The following is a 21,817-nucleotide window of genomic DNA, read 5'->3' on the forward strand; positions in this document are numbered from 1 at the left end:
AGCTGCGCTGGGTGCTGCCCTGGGTAACCGCGCTGGGTGTCGCGGGTCCCTGGGGAGCGAGGCGGAGGGCAGGCGCTACGCTTTGACGTTAGCTCTGCTCTTCTTGAGGCTCGCGGGTGAGCTCGGAGGCGGATGCTCTACGCCCGGAGGGAGCGTTTTGGCGGGGGGCGGAGGGTGGCCTTTCATTTATTAAAATAAAAGACTGATATATTTACGCAGCGGGAGCAGCTGCCGGTCCCGCCAGCTCGGCCTCCGCCGCCAGGGGCCGCTGGGGCCGGGGCGGGCTGGACTGGGCCGCGCCCCTCGCGGGTGCTTCCGCTTCCCGCCGCCGGAACAGCACGCGCGCGGGGCCGCCGTCATGAAGCCGGTAGGACGCTGCGGTGGGGAGCGGCTGGTGTGTGTGTGGGTGTGTGTGGTGTGTGTGGGGGGGGGGGGGGGGGGGGGGTGGGCTGCGGGGCTGGGCGGGACGGGGAGCGGTGCCCGGGGCTGCCGCTACGCCGTGTGGCGCTGCGGGGAGCGCGTGGCCGGGCTGGCACGGTAGCGGCCTGGCCGATGCGGGGGGTGGCCCCTGGGCCTCCGCCGCGGGCTCCCGGGGAGGGGGCTGCTTTACTGCGCTGCCTCCGCCTGCCCTCGGGCCGAGCGGGTTTGTCCGGTGCTGTTGCGGCCGTGGGGCTGCAGGGAACGGCGAAACTCCGAGCATCGGGGGTAAAACGCGGCGTGGCTGGAGCGGGCAGGAGCCCTTCAGCGGGGGCTCCCGGCAAAATACGCCTTCGCGTCTCGCCTCCTGAAGGTGATTTTGCCAAAACTAAGGCATGGAAGAAGAAACGAATCACCGTTGTTCGTTACTCTGAGGAGCGTGGCGTCGGAGCTTCAATAGCGAGCAGGGGGGTCTGCGGCGTAACCTGCCCGCGGGCCCCGGGCTGTGAGGTGCGGCAGGAGAGGGAAGGCAGAGCCTGAGCCGGCTTGTAGGCAGCGGCATTGCCGTCTGTAGCTGTTGTAGCTCACAGTGCTCTGTGTGTGGCATAGGGACAAGCATCAGTGTTGCTTCTGTCTCTTCAGTGCTTTCCCAGTAGTCAAATCTAAAAAGGGAAGATAAAGGTGAACTAGCAAAAACTCCAGATTCGAGGAGCTCCACACTGGTCCAGCCACTTGTCCCCTTACCAAAGGGACACACACCTCCCTCCAGGACTCTTAATACAAAGGCCCATTTTCCCTCTGCAGCCCTTGCCTTCCCATGCCCCTCAGCAAGTAAGCTGTGCTGCGTCCATTTCCATCCTGAACACTCTGGGAGTGTTTTGTGGGTTTGGCACAGAGTGCCTGTATTGATCTGTGCCTCTGGGCTTTCCTTGAGCGCTCCTTCTCCTGACCGCTCTGGCTCCCTGAGCTTTGGCACCTGTAACACATACACAGCTTATGCATCATGCTGTCCTGAGCCTTGCAGCAGGCAGCCTTGCCTCTTCCATGCAGCTACCAGTCATAGAGAGTTTGGGGCAGGAGAGAGCTAAAGCTCAGCAGGGGGAATTGTGCTGCAGGAGGACTTTTGCCTGAGGCTGTACCAGAACCTCCTAACCTTATTGTGTGCTGGGGAGGAACAGCGTGCTGAAGAGAGGAGACAGAGCTTGGGAGCACACAGGCAAAGAACTGTGCCCTAACAATCTGTTTACCGTACTTTGAGTGTTTATGTATCTAAAAGTGATGGACATAGGGTTTAATAGAAAAAATTGTCAAAGAATGTTTCTGTAAAGCATTCTTCACAGGTCTCTCTTCTCAAAAATTTAACACAGTTGGGTAAATTTGGAGCTAACTGATGATACCATTTGGAATAAACATGTTCTTCAGCCCTGATAGAAATATGAACTTAATGAGATCTGAAACAGTGAAATAAATTTCACAAAGGCTATGAACATGTCAGTTACTTGTTGTTTTCTGTTTGCGTCCTAGAGAAAAAACACAAAACGAGTTCCAAGCTTTCGCAAGTTACTGAGAACAAGTAAAATAAAACTTGACAACAAATTAAAGAATAAACAGTACAAGCAACAGAGTGCTGCTAAGAAGTATCGAAAAGAACAAAAGAAGCTAAGGGAGGCTGTCAGAGATGCTATTGCTAGAAAACCTTTTCCATTGGAAGAATGCAAGAAAAGACAAGTTGGTAAGTGTTTGCTCAGAGTTATTTTTGTAAGCGAAAAGGTATGAGGATTACTTAATATCCTGCTGCTTCATGTTGTAAAATTGTGTATCAAGAAAACAACATTTTGTTTTCTGTGTACAAATAATTGCTGTTCTTGTTTAAAGGAAAGAAAGGGAGGGTTATGAAAAATATAAAATGTAGCCATCTGGCAACAAGATCTGACAGTTGGAGATGGTAGAAATGGGTTTGCTCTAATCATTATTGGATGTCACAATAGAGGGGCCGTTTTCTGGATAACACAAAACACCTGTGTGAAGATTGATGAGCTCAAGGTTGAAGTAAGGTGTAAAATGGTCTCATAAGTGTAGGCAGGGTTAGGTTTTCAAGTTTGAATATACATGCAGGATATTAATCTGTACACATCATCTTCTAAAATAGCTGAAAAATGGGAAGAAGAAGAGGAAGAAGATGCTCTTCCACTGGACATGATGGATGAAGATGACTTAAAATTAATGGAGGATTTGGCTCAAAAAGCATCCTTTTTAACCAGAGATCTTTCTTCTAGGTGAGTGTTGTTGTGATGTCTACTTTTCGTACTAATTCAGCTTTGTGTGGTTAATATATAATTAATATGTAATGTAATATATGTATCAGGAAGTCACTTTCAGTCTAGTGTTTCTTTCCAGTTCCAGTTTAGTGTTTCCTTAGTCTGTCAGTACATTCAGTATTAATGTATTGATGTGTATCAGTACACTCACCTGTTTTGCCTGACCTTCAGAATAGTGTTTCTGCACAGTGTTCCTTCCCATGAGGTCCCTGGCTGTGAGATGAGTAGCATTCCTCAATCTGAAAGAAATACTTCAATCTCTATACAGAGTTGTCTTTTCTGTATGGAGTATTCAGGAATTCCCTGGACTTTGGGAACTTTCATATTGCATTGCAAGTTGCTGTTAAAAAAAAAAAAAAAAAGGGTTCTGGAAGCCATGTCTGTAAACACATGCAACACCAAAACAGTCATACAAAATATTTGGTACCAGTTTTCTGGAGCAAGGTGTTAGGCAGAGTTCACAATGAAATACATAGAAGGATAGTTGCTCTTTTACCTGTTCTATTGATACTAGCTTTTAGCTCCTTTCATAGTGTTCCCTTAAACTGCAGAATTTGTCTTTTTAATCTGCTTTACTCTGATCAACTATAATCATTCTTAAGAACTTGTCCAATATTACCTCACTTATAAATTACGTGTTCATATTAGCACAGACTAAATACTTATGTTTGTATATACTTATGTGCAGGTAAGAAACATATCCTGTGAAAGGGTGGTACACCACACTGCATTATTTCTGTTATTCTTGGAGAGTGGGGTGTGACACAGGCTTTCCCAGTGAGCAGAGCAGAGAAGTGGTAGTAGTTGTGGTAAAAGTTAACATAGAGTTGGGAGAAACAAAAATATGCACTGACCCGCTCATTATCACATCCTGGTTAAGCGTCACCTGGGAAGTGAAGGCAGGGTAGGGGCGAATGAGCCTGTGGGACATCTTAAGGAAGACACTGTTTGTCCAGTGAGAGGGTCCTAGTCCTGCTTGCTTGCTGATGGAGTCCTTCATGGCAGGACTGCTCAGGGTTAAGTTTTTAGTGAGCCTCAGCTGTGCCAGGGCACCTGCTCGTGCAGTGGCGGAGCACAGTGGGGAGGGAGGCGGGTAAAACAGCACTCTGGCCCAGGTGAGAGACAGGCTGTGCTGAGATCTTAACAGTTCTTATTTTGCATCCTTGTATTTTATTTACTCTTTTCCAAAATTTTTAATATTTTAGCGCTGAAATCATGTTTCCAAAGGATGTTTGCCTTTACAACCTTCATCTGATTTGTTCACTGTTGCCTTACTTTGAAGGGTCCCCGAGTCCCTTACTGCTACGTGAATGGGAGCAGTGCCATCTCAAAACCCATCAGCTAGTACTAGGGTTTCCAGGTGTCTGGTATGACCCAGAATTTCCCTTGTTTTAACAGCAGCTGTATTTTCTTCATGCTCAACAGATCAGTCACAGCTGTGTAGAATTCCTGTGCTTGTTGAGTAGGATTTGGGTACACAGGAAAGGTTTGATCTGCACAGGGATAGCAAGGGTGAGGCTGGTTAACTGTCCTTACAATGCATGCATAGGGTGACTGTGTCATGTGTGCAGGGAATCTGGGGTGTAAAACTACTTCTCATACAGGTCATTTTTACTTTCTACACCATTTAATTAGTTTTTTTTGTAAATTCAAAATCAATACAAGCATTTTGCATGCATGTGTGTGCTTACACTCATATGCCACCATTTCAAAATTCACAAAGTTGGCTGACCTGCCAGATTAACTAAATCTCATTTTGTCTTTGCTCATTTCACATTTAGTTTCCTATAAAAAGGAGATGGGAAGCACTTGTATTGTCCTAAATTCAAAGATCTTGTACAGATCCACATTAACGTTGTTTGATTGAGTAGTGACTGGTGCTGGCAGTGGTGAACACACTCAAACATTCTACTTAATAAGATCAGCCATTATTTGTTTTTCTGAATGTGGACACTTAATCCAGCTAGTATACTGTCATACATGGTTCGTGTCTAATTAGATGGCTAATTCATTTAGTTCGCCTTGTATTTTTAAGTGAACCTGTTCACGTCAAAAAACGAAAACATGAAAGTGTGATTGAGAAATATGAGAAGGTGCCAAGACGCATGCAGACTGAGCCAGAAAAGGAACTCATCCATCTGCTCCCCATCAAAGACAAAGGTGGCATTATTCCCCAAACCAGGGAAAAACCAGGTGAGACACAGATTCTGGAATCAGTAGAGTAGCCAAGTTGTATAGAATTTATTCTTTTAAAATTCCACAGTGTTTATTACATGTTTGACACTGGACACTCTATTCTTGCAGTTCTCAATGTTGCACAGGATGAAGAAGAAGATACAGAAGAAATGGAGGAAGCAGAGGGTAATGAAACATCATGTTTGCTTCCCCCCCCCTCAAATCACTGACATATCTGAAGAGTACTTTGCTGTTCCCTAAGGAAGTTTGTAATTTAAGTATATTTTGTTTAGGGTGTTTTTGAATGTGTTCACTACCATGTTGCCCCCAAAGCATCACACTGATTCAGAGCTTGCTTTCTTACCTGTTAGGATCCTAGGACCTGAGGAACAGCTGGCTTCAGAATTTCCTTCTTTAAAATTATTTTTATTTTCACCTGAAACTCAAGTTCCTTATATCAGTTATGTCATCTTTGCTAGTGAGAAGGGAAATCTTGGTCTTAAAGAATATATGCTGTAGTTCTAATTTGATTACTCTGAGATCATTTTGAAATGCGGTTCAGGACATGGACTTCTGTAGGCTTTTGAGTGTCTGTCTTTGTTTTTGAAATTTTTTACTTAAAACATTGGAATACCAGGAAGTTCGGATTTTAATTTGCAGTTTGCTGTCTAGTTAAGAGTCCTATTCAAATAACAGCTGCAGTTGTAACTCCGCCACTTCTGGGTCATTATTCTCTAAATATAATCTGAAGTTGAAGAAGGACATACTTGTAGCAAAATGATATGCAGAAAACGAAAGTAAAACAATTGTATTTTTAAAAGAAAGAGTGAGTGGTGAATAATTTGCTGCAGATTGCAGAGCCCTGCAGTTTCTTGGCACAGGTGGGGTCATATGTTGAGTTTATATGTTCCCACTGTACTTAGGGAATACCATTTGCAGATTCAAAAACATTTGGTCCATCTCTTTTTGCAAGCGTAAGATTTTGGAGTGGAGCAAAAATTAATCTCTGGGTTAATATAGGCTCTAGCAAGGTCATTCTTAAAACTTTACTGTGGAACTGCGTGTGTTGCTCTTGTGCGGTGTTATCGTGGTACGCATCTGAAATGTAGTACCTGGAACTGTAGTTTGCAATATGGTATTTGTTAAGCAGCTTCCCTAGTGACCCTCCTTTCTAACTCTCACACCTTGTGCTAGACTTTAATGAAGAACCCCTGCCTGTTCTCACTCCTGAGGAAATGGCTGCTCAAAGGAGACAAATGCTGCAGGAAAGGAAGGTGCACATAGCTGCCTTAGCATCAGCCATTCTCTCTGAGCCAGACAACAATGTAGGTAGTATTTACTTACCATGCATGTATGTGTGCCTGTGTTGTGCAGTAAGTCGATAAATAAAGATCTGAATTGACCAAACAATAGCAAAAGCAGAAAAACACATAGTGTACAACAAGGAAAAAGGTCAGTGTTGTACCACTTCTCAGGGGGTGGCACACAGCTGCCACAGGGTGGTACAAATGATTTGAATCAGGTGAAGATCCAGGTGACTGCCTTTGCTCTGTTTATTTGTAATTTGTCCTTCTGAATACTTGTGGTTTTAGGAATAACAGTGTCTGTGGTATTTCCTGTCCAAACTACCTTGTTCCTTAAGCATGACCCTTATTTAGGCTCTGATTTCACGGTTGTATCTGATAGTTCTCAGAGTTTCAGGATATGCTAGTAATTTGCTATAATTCTGTGCAAGTTTGTAATAGCAGGGTAGTTTGAACATTCCCAAGATAAAAATTTTGTTGGGATATCTAGCATTTCTTGGCTCTTCATGCGGTGCTAAGTAGAGTCTGAGTAACTGCTGAGTTAACTTTTTTCTTTTTCTAGTATTTAAAAATTAGACATTTTTCTTGTGGCAAACTTGCTGAAATATACATTGTGCTTGTACATTGGTTTGTGGGTGACTTTGCCTCTTTTCTTAATCAGATTAAAAAGTTGAAGGAGCTGCGTGCCATGCTGATGGAACAGGATCCTAATGTGGCCGTGATTGTTCGGAAGCTGGTCATGGTTTCTTTGATGGAGATATTCAAAGATATTGCGCCTTCTTACAAAATTCGGCCTCTGACTGAAGCAGAAAAGGCTACCAAGGTGAAATACCAAATTTCTTTATAGAGTATTGTGAGTAGTTCAGATTTTCTTAAGTTATGCCAAATACTAATACTGATCTGTTGAATATGAATTTATAGTTTTGAGCGAAGGGTGACAAATACCCAAGTACTTGTGGAAATTCTGGAACATGACACTTTCAGGGGCTGAGGTCTTTGTTTTGAACCTTTAATTAGTATGTATTTTCTTCAATAAGTAGGTGACATGCTGGTGGTAATGGAGGGGAAGAAAAAGTATATGAAAGTAGCATACTAAACGTGTGTGACTTCCATCATAAACCTCGGAATAAGATAGTGTTTTGTGTCACACTGAAGGGAACTAGAAAGCAAGCCAGTTATGCAACATTGTCACCTAACTGGCACAGATTTCTGTTTCATTTGTGTAATTTGCTGAACAAATGCAGAATAACTTGTTTTCTGGAGCATTTTGTTAACCCAATTCTTTAGAAGGTTTCTTAAATATAGGTAGTGCAGTTTAGACTCATGGCTTTAAAATAACATCTAGTTACAAATTTCACTTCAGTACCTATAAATTAAATCAGCCTAGTTGGAAAAGGCCCTCTGAGCACAAGAACATGTAGAGAAATAAATAGAAATATTTTATTTTTAACACATTTCTAGGAATACCTGTCTGGAAGAAGAAAATACTTAGCTATCTGGTAATTTGTTTTAAAACTTCGGGTTTTTTTCACTACTGGCTAACTTCACGATTTAGCTCTCCAAATAAAATTTCATGTGTATTATGTTTACAGGTTAAAAAAGAAACTCAGAAACTGAGAGAATTTGAAGAAGGCCTTGTGAGCCAGTATAAATTTTACTTGGAAAATCTGGAACAAACAATTAAAGGTACAGTCAACACTTTCCACTTTTTGTAGTAAACGCAAAATTGTTTGCAGCATCCCAGTTAACCTCTGATTGAATGCTACCTGCTGTCTTTCATGCAAGTACAGTTTCATATAAGTGTGTAGGAGAACGCTTGCAATAACTAAAAATGTAAATATTTAGAAGCTTCTCTACCTTCTGAACAGTAATCTCTAAAAATAATATTTTGTGCAGATTGGAAACAAAGGAAGGTAAAGAAAAGCAATGTCATCTCATTAAAAGCATATAAAGGTCTAGCAGAGATTGCGGTGAAGTGTCTGTGTGAGCTGCTTGTGGCCCTACCCCACTTTAACTTCCACAACAACATTATTGTTCTCATTGTTCCGCTCATGAATGATGCATCAAAAAAGGTAAGTGATTGTCTGATTAGGGAAAGTGTTATTGTTTTACATGAAAAATAATATATTTCTGAGCTTTATTCCACAATATCCAGATCTTGTGGCCATATCTTTTCACTATTTTACAGGCTGTGTCCACTTTCTAATTAGTAAATACCATCAGCATTATCAGTTAGCTGGTGTCATAGTCTTGGCTTTACAGAAGAATTTGTTTGAATTCCCTTTTCAGATTTCTGAACTGTGCTTTGAGGCAGTGAAGAAGCTCTTTAAACAAGACAAGTTGGGCTATGCTTCACTCGGTGTAGTTAAGGTCATTTCTGGTCTTGTGAAGGGTAGAAATTACGATGTCAGACCTGAGGTAAGAGTCTTCCTGTTGCACTACACAATTTCCTTCTGTCAATGGATTAAAAAAATCTGAAAGTTAAACTTAGTGCAGCTGCTGGCTACAGACAAGCAGAATTTCCTCACTCTGTCGCAACATAGGCAAGCCTAGGAGTGGGGTGAGCCAGGTGGTTAGAAAGAGAGATATGGGGCAGGGAAGGAAGACTCAGAGGAGGAGATCAGCTCTCGACAGAGGCAGGGGTTAAGTCAGGCAGGGAATCTTGAAGTGAGAGAGGCAGATGGAGGAATGGATAGAAGTGGACAGTGCTGGGGAAGGAACTGGGAGCAGAGATGAGAGATACAGATCTGAAGAAACAGGAGGGGAGTAAACAGAAGAACCTTTGGCCAGCAAAGCCCACTAACCTGAATGGAATTTAGGATTTCTTACCCTCTCTGTTCCTCTGTTGTGGATCACCTTTCGTTATATTTATTTTATTTTACAATAGGTATTAAAAGTATTTCTTCACTTAAGAATTAAGGAAGTAGAATTACAAAAGGATTCCGAAGACATTGCACCGAAGAAAAAGTTCATGACTTACAAAGAGAAAAGAAAAAATCTTTCAAGAATGCAAAGAAAGGTATGATGTGTGCTTTCTCATGCTCTACTTCAGTGAGTTTATGTAGCAATTTGTTCTAGCAATGATTGCACTTCTGTTGCCATTGTTAACTCTCAACATCAGTAATTAGTGTTTGTGTTGTACTTGAATATTTATGAGGTTCTGCAGGGAATTTAATTATCTTCCTAATTTTTTTCTCTTTCTGGTGTTGATAATGCCTTTGGTTGGTTGTTTCTGATCGGAAGGAATATATCCCAGCTGGTTACTCTGTAGCATCACAGAGTGACTTAAGCAACTCACCAAGCATGGAAGATTTGTTCTTTGGGTATCTTTGGAACCTGGATATCCAGGCTGGTTAGAAACATTTAATCTGTTGTCTTAAAATCAACTGTGTGTTTTCAGTGGAAGAAAGCAGAAGAGAAACTGGAACGAGAACTCTTGGAAGCAGAAGCGTCAGAAAGTAAAGAAAAAAAGCTGAAGCTGGCAAGTAATTTAGAGATTATTTTCCTATTTTTGCAAAGTAGCAGCTCCTAACCCTTTTGTAGCCAAGTGTCTGCCCTCCATCCCAACCTGTCAGCATTCCATACCTCCAGATAATGTCAACTTACAAACATTTTGCCTGTGCCAGAGATCTAGGTTTTTGTAAACCAAGCCCGCTCAGTTTATCCAGGAAAGCTAACTTAGCCATTCCCATTTTCTTCTGTTCCCTGCACAAAAAGGTATTTGAATGCATTGACATACGTCCTCCAGGTGCCCTGTTCCTGTTACATATGACACTATGTAATGGCTGTTACCAGCCTCTCAGAGTGGCCTTTACGCAAAGGAGGGGTGTGGCTAGCATGGACTGAGGGGAAGAGAGGCTGTTCAGCTAGGAGAGGGTGAGGGGACAGAGCAGGGGCCAGAAGAACAGGACTTGAGGTTTTCAGCACAAGAAGAGCAGAGATGGCAGTGCCAGGGCTGGTTTGGAAGGCCTGAATGCAGGCTTGGACAGAGAGGAGCATTTTCAGTTGAGTTTAAGTGAAGTAGAAATGTCTGTTTTCCATGCTTAAGTATTTTGTTTTGTTTTCTTTCCTTCAGCACACAGAGACCTTGAATATTGTATTTGTAACTTACTTTAGAATCTTGAAGAAAGCTCAGAAGTCCCCACTTCTGCCAGCCGTGCTAGAAGGTCTTGCAAAGTAAGAACTGAGTCCACCTTCTTTTGTGTGTGTTAGAAAAGACATAAAGCACTAAAGGGATTTTTGACTTTGAAAGGACTTTATAAGCAGTGAGAGAACTGTAGAATCATAGAATCATTTTGGTTGGAAAGGACCTTTAAGATCATCAAGTCCAACCATTAACCCTGCACTGCCAAGTCTACCACTAAACCATGTCCCTAAGCACCACATCTACATGTCTTTTCAATACCTTCAGGGATGGTGACTCCACCACTTCCCTGGGCAGCCTGATCCACTGCTTGGTAACCCTTTCAGTGAATAAACTTTTCCTAATATCCAATGTAGACCTCCCCTGGGGCAACTTGAGGCCGTCCTATCACTTGTTACTTGGGAAAAGAGACCAACACCCACCTCGCTACAGCCTCTTTTTCAGGTAGTTGTAGAGAGCAATAAGGTCTCCCCTGAGCCACCTTCTCTCCAGACTAAAAAGCCCAGTTTCCTCAGCCGCTCCTCAGAAGACTTGTGCTCTAGACCCTTCACCAGCTTCGTTGCCCTTCTTTGGACTCACTCCAGCACCTCAATATCTTTCTCGTAGTGAGGGGCCCAAAACTGAACACAGTATTTGAAGTGCAGCCTCACCAGCACCGAGTACAGAGGGACGGACGATCACTTCCCTTGCCCTGCTGGCCACACCATTTCTGATACAAGCAGGATGCTGTTGACCTTCTTGGCCACCTGGGCACACTGCTGGCTCATATTCAGCCGGCTGTCGACCAACACCCCAGGTTCTTTTCCGTAAGGCATCTTTCCAGCCACTCTTCCCCAAGCCTGTAGCGTTGCATGGGTTGTGCCCCAAGTACAGGACCCAACACTTGGCCTTGTTGAACCCGATACAATTGGCCTTAGCCCATCGATCCAGCCTGTCCAGATACCTCTGCAGACCCTTTCTACCCTCCAGCAGATCAACACTCCCACCCAACTTGGTGTTGTCTGCAAAGTTGCTGAAGGTGCACTTAATCCCCTCGTCCAGATCATTGATAAAGTTATTAAAGAGGAGTGGTTCCAATACTGACAAGACTCTCCCTGACACATTTGTTGAAATTCTTTTATTTCTCTGCTGAAGTTTTCACCTACTTCTAAAAACTTTTCAATGTGATGTGAAATTTCCCATGGTAGAATTGATGTGATGCAAACCCAGCAGGGTGTGATGTGATTCCATTATTTTGTCTTGATTGCTTCCAGAAGAACACGAGCGTGTCTCTAGTGCTATAGGGAAGCTGCGATTAGCAGTTGGGGGCTGAATCATCCATCTACGTGAATATAATAGATGTTCAGCATTTGATTTAGCTCTGCTTTTAAGCTGCAGATTTTGGCCATTCAGAATACTTTGAGTTCTCAGGTACTGTCTGTAATAAAAATAAATAAGTATAAATAAAAAAATTAAAAATCTCTTTGATTCAAGGTTTGCTCATCTCATAAATGTGGAATTTTTTGATGACCTGTTGATTGTCCTTCATTCTCTTATTGCATCTGGGGTAAGTTGAGCTTACTTTTATTATAGTTTTCTTAAAATTATGTTCTTTTGTGTACTTAATGAGTTTTGTATTCTTAGGGTTTACACTACCGTGAGAGCCTTCACTGCATTCTCAGTGCTTTTCATATACTCTCTGGTCAAGGTACGAAATCTTAAAAACAAACTTCTGTTTAATATTGTCTGATAAATTAGTGGAGTAAATGTATTTATTTGGGATTATGTTAATAGGTGACGTTCTTAACATCGATCCGATGAAATTCTACACACATCTTTACAAGACGCTGCTCAGCCTACATGCAGGTAACTCCAGATTCTTATTTTCAGTGTTTACCTAGATAATGTTTATTCTGCTTGCTTGGTATCATAGCCTTACTATAGTGTTAATAAACTACTGTTGTTTTAAGGTATCGGAGTTCTAAAAAGATTACTGTCTTTTTTAATCTATTTTTCTCAAGTTTCACATTGCACTACTGCAATACAAATCCTAGAAGTATTATTGCAATATATGGTAACAGGTCCTAATCACGTCATTTCATTAGGGAATGCCAAGTATGTGATCTTGGATAAGCATTTATCCTGTCCTCAGTTTAAGTTTTTTGACTTCCTTATAATTGTTTCTTTCAGTGGTAATTTAAAAATTATCTATTTTTTCTCTAATTTTTTCTGTAATAGAGAAAAATCTCTAATTTTAAAAATAATTTAAAAAATAATTTCAATTTAAATTCCGTTTTCTAAAATCTTCTGGTTTATATTTCTGATTTTTTTTGTAATCTATATCTTCTAATAATTCGGAGAAGCTGAATAGTTTATGAAAAAAGATACTTATAAAGTTTGAAATTAACATAATTTTAATTAACTTCATAAATTTGTATTCCCTAAGGAGTAAAGATTGAGAAAAAACATTCTACAATTCTGGATGGGTAAAAGACTAAATCTTTGCACCGTTTAACAATTTATAAAAGACGATATAATGAGTGCACTTAGGGTTAAAAAACTGAACTGCTGCTAAACGAATGTTTAGACATTTTTGATGGAACAAGTATTTTCTTAGGAGGACGGGAGCACAGAAACAATGATATATTTTTTCTGTTCAAAGCTGGACTATTTTTACCAAAAAAGGATGGATGCCCCTGTCTGTATCCCATTAGTGCTGTTTGAACTTCTTAGCTTTCATGCTGTTTCTCAGGTTCCCGTGTACAGTCAATAGCAGAGTATTTAGCTGTATTTTCCTCATAATGGTTATTTACTCTTTGTATGAAATTCTGCTTTTGAGGTCGTACCAATGATGATTTAGGGATTGTGCTCCAGTGCCTGGATGTCATGTTTGCCAAGCGGAGAAAGCAAGTTTCCCAGCAACGAGCTCTTGCTTTCCTAAAGCGACTTTCCACGCTTGCTCTTCATGTACTTCCAAACTCCAGTGTTGGGATCTTGGCAACAAACAGGGTATTAATGCAAGTAAGTTTTACTTGTTGGAATTTTTAGCTCGTGGTTACAGCATATTGAATTTTTTGACAAATTGATTTTATGCAAAATATTTTGGAGCATCTTAAGCAAGAATGATGAAAACAGAGTATCCTTAAATGCTGCTGAGACTAAATAACATGGAGTGAATCCTGAACTTAACCGTGTTATAACTCAATGTGTAATATAAGGAAATAAGTTCTCTTTTTTTTGTGTTGTAGACATTCCCAAAGATGGACCTCTTACTAGACAACGAATCTCAAGGCAGTGGAGTTTATATCCCAGAACTAGATGAACCAGAGCATTGCAATGCTCAGAACACAGCTCTGTGGGAGCTGCATTTACTGCAGGTTAGTGAGTAGCTGACTGATTTGAGAAGTAAGAGTCAGCAGTAAATAGCTGCTAAATGTTCATATGCTTTACACTAATAGAAAACAGAGTTCTTCCAGCTTATCAATCAAATCTGGCCCACATGAGCCTATTCTGTACAAACAGGAACAGCAGCACAGTGGTATAGGGAAGGAATGAGCTCAAAATAGGATGTTATACATCCCTTGTGTTAGTACCACACTGGATCTTACTGCAGGCTGCCTAGGAAGACTGGAGGCTTTTTCAATCTGTTAGTTCCCTTTGCAGTCCAGCCCTTCTCCAAGGAGCAACTGACACCTTGATCTGTCATTCCAGCCAGGGTTTAGAGTTTGGGGCTCCGGGAGGGCTTCCTCTGCCCTTTTTCCTGCCTTCTGGGAGTAGGATTTAGATTGTGGAGAGTTAGACTCACAGCATGACATACTAGTGAATAAACGTATGACTGGGTGTTCTCATTCACTTAACCCCAGAAACTGACTGATTTTAGGGTGCTCAGTTTTCCTATTTAAAACAAAAGCAGAACATTCCATCTTATTGAAATGGAAATAAATGCGAGAATCCATAAAGATATTATCCCATATGCCTCAGTCAACTGCCTTCTTTCTTCCTTTCAGAGACACTATCATCCAACAGTGCAGAAATTTGCAGCTCACCTTATTGCTGGAGCTCCAACTGAAGGCTCAGGAGCAATTTCACTTGATTTGAGCCAAAGGTGAGTTATCAGAGAGTTCTGTTTTTAAAAATAGTGCCCTGAAAAGTAGCTGTTTCTCAAACTTTATTAAAGGAATCCCTAAAAATAATTATCCATAAAATTAAAAGATTCTGTTCTCAAACTCACTCTCTTTGTTCTTCTGCCAGTACAGAATGTTGGCTCCCTTTTTCTTCCCCTCCCCCCTCCTCTTTTGAGGCTCATGGCCAGGCTGTGACAAGGCTAAAAATCTCAAAGTGCAGTGTGGTTTCTTCCCACGGGAGCAAAATACCTGCATCAGCAGCCCTGATCTGAATATGGACCAGGATCACTGAACCGTGGCTGTCTAGTTTAAACTGGAAACTAAGTTGCAGTGTTAAGGTCCATAGTATGTTAAAATGTAAGGACGACCATCCTGGTTCAGGCTAAGGATCTAGTTCAGCATCCTGTCCTCAGCAGTGGCTGGAAGCAAGTGCCTCCGGAAGAGTAAAAACGGGGCAAGCGCATAAGACGCGTGCTCTGAGCAGTGTCCTAGCCTCCAGCTGGTTTCAGCCTGGTGGATTTCCTGAACCTGGTACCATTCTCTGTTTAGTACCTGTTCGCGGACTTCTTTGCAAAACTGTTCAGTGTTCCTTGAATCAAAGCACGCATTTTGCAAATACAGCATTGTTTGGTAAGGGTTCCATGAGTCCACAGCTCATTACGTTAAGACCTACCTTCTTTTGTTTTGAACCTGGTGCCAGCATGCATCGTTTAACAGTCCCTGGTTCTTGCCCTGGGAGGTGGAATGAACAGTCTGCTCTAATACACTCTCTCTGTGCCTCACACGACTTGGTAGACCTCTATCATTGTCCCTCCATCTACCATCTCTTCTGGCTGAAGGGATCTGGCCCAGACAGGAGCTGTGCCATACTTTTCATCATCTTTCTTGCCTGTTGCTGAACTTTTACATGTTCAAGTATTTCAAGATAAGGAAATTGGAGACTCAGATGCAATATTTGAGATGTGGGTGATCTGTGGATGATCTGTGGATTTATACACTGAGGTAACCAGTTTCTGTTCTGTTCTCTGTTTCTTTACAATTCCAAACACCATTAAGGTCACAATGCCATGAAAGTATTTGTCATAAGAATAGTATTTTTTTCCTTAAGTGCTAGTGGTCAGCTCAGAGCCTGTTTTTTTATGTGACGCTGAGATTGCTTTTCTCTGTTTTTTATTCCCTCACTCAATTTCATTTGCCGTTTTACTGACCATCTCATACAGTCTATTTGCAGTTTTTCACAGGCAGCTCATTCTTACTACCACAAATAACTTGGTATTCTCCAGCTCATCTTGGAGTGTGTTGAAAAGCACAGGTCCTGGCACAGACCTTGTGGAAGTCCATAGTTTCTCCCTGCCATTGCAAAAACTGCTCATAGACTCCTGTCCTCCATTTCCTGTCTTCTAACCAGTTCTTTTCCCCTGTGATGGTCTTCCTTGTTCTCCCATGGCTGCTTAGATTTCATAAGCCCTGTGGGTAAGGAACTGTTGGAAATTCAGGCAGATGGTATCATCTAAGTAACCTTTATCCACATATTTTTTTTTTTTTTTTACGTTTTCAAATATGTACAGGGCAAGCAGTGACTGGAGCACTGGCAAGCCAACAGTTTTGTTGTCTCCCATTTCTTCTTCTGTCTTCTAACTATGTAGATACATATTACTTGCTTTTACTTGTGTTGTTCCCCAGCTGTTGGCTTCCAATCTTTTCTAGGTGATGCTCATTACTCTGAGGAGTTCTCTTAAAGCGTGGTGGAGGGTGTGAATGGTGCGTGTGTGGGAGAAGCTGCTCTTGGTTTGCTGATGTATTAATGAGAAATATATCTAATGCCATTTTTCTCTCACTGTGGTTTTTGCTACAGGCCTGCTACAGAACTTTTTGAAGCATACAGTATGAGAGGAATGACCTTTAATCCTCCTGTTGCATCAGTAACACCCAGAAGAAAGGTACTGTCTCATCTCTCTGTGTCCTTTTTTGACCAGGATATACCAATATAACCTGTATCTGCTGGCTCACTATGCAGTGCCCAGGCATTAGCACACTTAATTTGGCTTTCTGGTTTCTGTACTTTCTGTGTCAAGTATTTTTTTTTTTTAACTGGCATAAGATAGCACCGACTGTAAAGGAAAAAAAGGCTGTATGAATAGTTCCACCTGCCATAGCATCAGTAACAGTAGCAAGATGAATGTGGGCAGCTATTATTAATCTTTTGCACTTCGTAGAGGTTCAGTGTGGATTTCTTGTCCCTTTTCTGTGATGATGAACTACTGTTTGTTCAAAAAGCAGTAATAAAAAGCCATCTCTCTTTCCCCAGGGTGGGTAGTTGGCAGGACAGATGGATTTCCAGAGCCTTTGATGCAGTATGTAGAAGGATACTGATACCCACTAGTGTCAGTTTATAGCTTTAAAGTGTAAAATTGAAGGGAACAAAGAGCTAACGTATAAAGAGGAGAAATAGGTGAACACTCTTTAGATCCTTGGCACTGGATGTGTTCCAGATGCCAGCCTCTGTTAGATGTCCAGTGAGTGGTGTGTCCTTTAAAAAAGTGATAATTTGTTTGTTTTCTTCCTAATGAAAACATTATAACCTATTCACTTTGTTAGTGCCTCCAATTTGTAACAACTCAGTAATGTCAGTTAAAACCTTGAGAGCACAATTTTTTTTTTTTTTTTCATTTTAGAGAAGCAACTTCTGAAAATCTATTTGTAGTTACTTATTCTGTCCTTTTACAATGACTTCTTGACATGTCTGTCCTGCTAGGGTGTTACATTAGCAGCTCTACAGAACAAGGCTGAGAACAGCAGAAAGGAGAGAGATTGTGTAGTGCTTGAACAAGGAAATGCACAAGCTCTTTAAGGTAGCAGAAACAAAGGAAGAGGAAGAAACAAGAGAACAGTTTGTCCATAGGTGGTTATGATGGACATGACATAACTGGGAAAATGACCTTGGGATCTTGCCTGCTCGCTAGCTGTTTGGTGCATTTTAACAGATTTTGGCAGTATCTAAGTTTTACCCTATCATCTGTCCTGCATGTTTTTGTGTGCTGTGCTGCCATTGTCAGCACTCCCCCCAACCCCCTTGACAGAAGCTCTGAATGTGAGTTTTCTTTCCCTGTGCACCACTAAAGAGAGGATCTCATTCGTCCCTGGGAGCACAAAGCACTCGACTGTGTGAGTGTTAAGACTTTAACAGGGAGGTATAAATCACGTTCATGGCCTTCCTCATCTGAGCAGCAGGAAAGAGTGGAGGGCTCCAGATGTGGCTGCAGCCGGAAAGGAGCTTGTGAGGCAGGGTCAGGGCGTTCCTTTCTGACTCACACCCTCTACTGTCGGCATTATTGCTTTCGCTAGCCTTTTGATCAGAGATGGCTGATATATTTTTATAAGGTGTGTCGAACAGGAAGCAGTGTGTAAGCTCCCTCAGAGCTGGAAACTGTGGCTATGTGTAGCAGGTATTCTTCTAAAGCCCAGTTTACAACAAAACAAAACAAACAAACAAAAAAAACCTCACCAAAACCACGAGCTCACAAAGGACTGCCTGACATGTTGCGTTGTTGCTAGCCAAGTGAAACTTACTGGCAGGCCAGATAGATACACACAAGCTGCCAGTTTGATAGGTCTGGTCTAGATGTCCAGGGCATGGGAGAGAACCGGGACTGGTAATTCAAGCTGTGCGTGGAAAACACATACTGGCCTTGTTCAGTAATGCAACTAATATTTTGTAATTTTCAGGATACCTTCTCACAAATGGATTCATTTATAGACGAAGAGCTAAACAAACAGCTTCAACAACACATGAGTGAGACTGTTGTCCACAAACCCTTGGATTTTGCTAAAGACTTGATGGAATCATCCTTGTCGTAAATGTATCTACCAGTCATGTTCAGTTGGCTTCTTCATTATGGAGAACGATTGGCTGAAAGGAATTTCCACTCATCATTAAAGGACTCCAAGGAGGCTTTTGTTTGAATATAGAAACACACACACACACACAAAAAAAAAAACTAACAGCAGTTTTTCCACACAGAGTTACAAGGCCTCTCCACTTAACCACCGAGCCGATTTTCTCAGGGCTTGGGAGCCACAATGAAAAGACACCCAATAATTTAAAAAGATACAAAACCAGGTCATTTAAAAATTGTTTGCCACCATGCATTATAGTATTTTTGTTTATCTGTTTTTCTAATTTTTATAACAGAATATAGACATATGTGTTTCTGAGAAATCACGGGGTTGTGTTGATAAATTAATAAATATTTTGGAAATTCTAATCTAATATTGGCTTTGATTTTTAAGATACCTAGAGATCTGGAATATGTATTGCATTTTTTCTGTTCTGATATCTCCTAACCATTTATCTCATCTTGAAATGATTTTGCATTTGGGGTTTTTTTTTTTTCCCCTCCGCTAAATCTTGGTATTGCCGAATTGAGATTACTGAATGCCAGTTCTGAACTGTCATCATGATTGAATGCTCTACTACACTGTCTTCAATAAACCATTGCTGTCAAGCATACTGGACAAATTCAAGGTAAGAATTTAAATCTTCTTTTTTAATCTTCATTCACCAAATACTAGTTACTGCCTGGTTGTTTTAGAATCCATTTTCAGCTGCATGTTAGCTTTGCAAACAGTAAGTAAAATATAGAAATAAAAGTGAGTATGGGCTTTATTCCATTCTACAGGGGAGTGTGGTGGGCTGTCCCTGACTGGCAGCTAATACATTTTGTAGTGTTTAGTCTATGATGTGATAATGATACATATCGTAAGCTTTGCAAAGCTTTTCTTCAAGTCATCTAACCTCCTTACAATAATCAGAAAAATATTTCTTTTTCTCTAAGGTATTTAGTCCTTTATCCTGATCCATGGTTCTTGTAAAACTATCTAAGTAATTTATTTTTATTTTAATACATGTTTTTAGTATTAATCAGACTAATTCACCAAATTTCAAGTAGTTAAGCATAAATTCACAAACATTTTTGGAACAGACATCTATCTATAATGGATTAGAAAATATTTATTTTACTATGTAGATGACAAAACTGCCTACATAATAGTGATGGTAATGCATGTGTTTCTGTCTGTTTTGGTTGCCATTCCCATAGCTTTTGAGTAGTTTTTAGGTGTTAAGTGGTTGCAAATATGGATGTGATTTAAATTCTGAAAATTCCAAGGGGGCCATTTGCCAGTACTTTCTCAGTTCAGGAAGGCAAAAGCAAAGAGTCAGCATCTTAAACCATTTATTTTTTTTACAACATATACAAATACAAGTTTATTCTTCAAGTCAGCAGAGAGAAAATAGTCCAGGTGGAAAAGTCACTTTTAAAATTGTTCATTTTACATAGTTTCCAAACAATATAAAGACTGGCACATAGTGACGTTGCATTGTCAGAATACTTTGACGTGCTTTAAGAGGCAGAGGAAGACAACTGTACAACTAAGTCAGTCTAAAATATCCTATACATGTCTTGGAGCAAAGTCTATTTACTGCTATTGATTTTTGTGTTTAATTTGCTAACTCTGCCAAATGTCTATCAATCACTATTGAAGTTACAAAATATTTATCACAGACAGGAAAAACACCACCGTTGTTACTTTAGTGGGCTACCCTAAAAGTAAACTGAGTTTTATAGTGGACTAGTAACAGCCAGTGATTAAAAACCAAATGTTAGCTGAAGCGTTCAGAGCACTAGAGCAGAACACAGTTCAGTTTCAGAAGCTGCACACTCAACCTTTCACTGAAATGTAAAGCTACCAGCAAGTTCTTCTTTTTTGAAGACAAACTGTGAATGTAAGAGAATGTGTTCTTGAAATATTTAGGTATTTCCATGTTAAAGTCTTTAATTCTTGAAAGCACGTGATTTCCAGAAGCAGAGGGCTTTCTAAAGATGGCTATTGAGATACTTATAAGTATCTCTATATATTTGTATCTATATTGAGATACAAATATCTAGTAATATTTGTAGCATTAAAAATAGTGACTAGGTTTTAAAAATTAAAACTGACATAGTATTTTTTATTTTTCTAACTGCTAAACTTCAGATTAGTAAGATAGAAACAGGAAACCCTTCAGGCGCTAGGAAGTACCACCTGGCGTGCCCCAGTTCCTGCAAACTGAGTAGTACTGCAATGGGGCCAAGATCCGTGGCTGCCCAACTTCTGTCCCATACAGTCATACCACTGCAAGCAGCACATGCTACGCAAGGAAAATATAAGAGATTGGTAGAAAAGTAACAGTGGTTTTTAAATAGTGTAGAATAAAATACTTCTGTATTTTTGCCAATAGGCAAGAGAGCCTGAGATTTCCACCTGTAAACTGTTCAGCACGAGGCCTGCTACTGCTCAGGGACTGCAGGTTTCTGGAAGGTGTTGATTATTTACATTCCTTTCTTTCAAACTTTTATCCTGGAAGCTGCTTCCTGTAAACAGTTTGTAATGTAAAAAATGAATGTATTTTCCTAATTGATGTCCATGCCCAGCCAAAAGCACAGAAAGGGACAAAGTTATTTTGTCAGTCTTGTCATAGGAATGTGTGGACAGGTATTCCTGCAGAAATAAAATCTGTTCCTAAGCAGAATAAACTTTCCTGTTAGAATAACACCTCGGCACATGAAATGTGTTTGTTTAACTGGGCTTTCACAAAAGTTAACAAAAAAAACAACCCTGTTTAATGCTTCAAGTGGTGTTGTATTTTCACTATTAGGATACTTGGAACCAACACAAAGGGAAAGACACTTCACCTCAAAATGTACCACGTCACCAAGAAAAGTTTACTCTGAAGTTTACCAATACCTAAACTTGAAATTGATATATATGTACATTAATGAAAATACTGGAACAGTGTAATTAGCCTCACACAATTCCAGATGTCTACATGCTTAGAAAGTTGGGGTTTTTTAATAGAAAGGTGAATATTTTGCTGTTTTGCTGTTCTCTTTCACTGTGATAAACAGCAGCAAAAGCAGCGTTAGATGTTGATTGATGAGGTGCATACTTACAGTAATAAAGTATTCCCACAGCTAGAAAATTTTTTTGTTAGCAGAAATAGTACAAAACTATGGGTTATAAATTGCCATTAGACTTCAGGTTAGTGCTAGACCTGCATTACACAATGTGACGTGGCTACCGTTGTCCCTTAATTTCCCAAGGGTTTTTTTTTTTTCCTTTTTAAATCTATGTGACAGAAAACCATTAGTGGATGATGACATGGGTGTAAGAACTTTCTGTGTTGAATCTAATGAATACCAAGCGTGTCTTCCAGACTACTGTGATACTAGAGGTGATGTTAAGAATTCTATTTTCAGTGCTGCTGAATATAACAGCAAAAAAAAAACCCCAAACAGATAAGGGCAAACTCTATAA

General features: G+C 40.7%; 1 protein-coding gene across 1 annotated transcript; it reads left to right on the plus strand.

Moving 5' to 3' along the window:
- The first annotated feature begins 307 nt into the window (after window positions 1-307).
- NOC3L (NOC3 like DNA replication regulator) lies at window positions 308-18,731 on the plus strand. The gene is made up of 21 exons (XM_068398564.1): window positions 308-367; window positions 1,942-2,149; window positions 2,567-2,693; window positions 4,771-4,928; window positions 5,040-5,096; window positions 6,105-6,235; window positions 6,876-7,037; window positions 7,807-7,900; window positions 8,111-8,286; window positions 8,504-8,632; window positions 9,102-9,233; window positions 9,615-9,695; window positions 10,290-10,390; window positions 11,832-11,904; window positions 11,982-12,045; window positions 12,132-12,203; window positions 13,177-13,358; window positions 13,586-13,714; window positions 14,345-14,442; window positions 16,317-16,401; window positions 18,188-18,731. Exons 1-21 carry the CDS (start codon window positions 359-361, stop codon window positions 18,317-18,319), a joined length of 2,400 nt encoding a protein of 799 aa, XP_068254665.1. The 5' UTR covers window positions 308-358; the 3' UTR covers window positions 18,320-18,731.
- Window positions 18,732-21,817: the final 3,086 nt, after the last annotated feature.

This window comes from Nyctibius grandis, chromosome 4, assembly GCF_013368605.1.
Source record: "Nyctibius grandis isolate bNycGra1 chromosome 4, bNycGra1.pri, whole genome shotgun sequence".
NCBI lineage: Eukaryota > Metazoa > Chordata > Aves > Nyctibiiformes > Nyctibiidae > Nyctibius > Nyctibius grandis.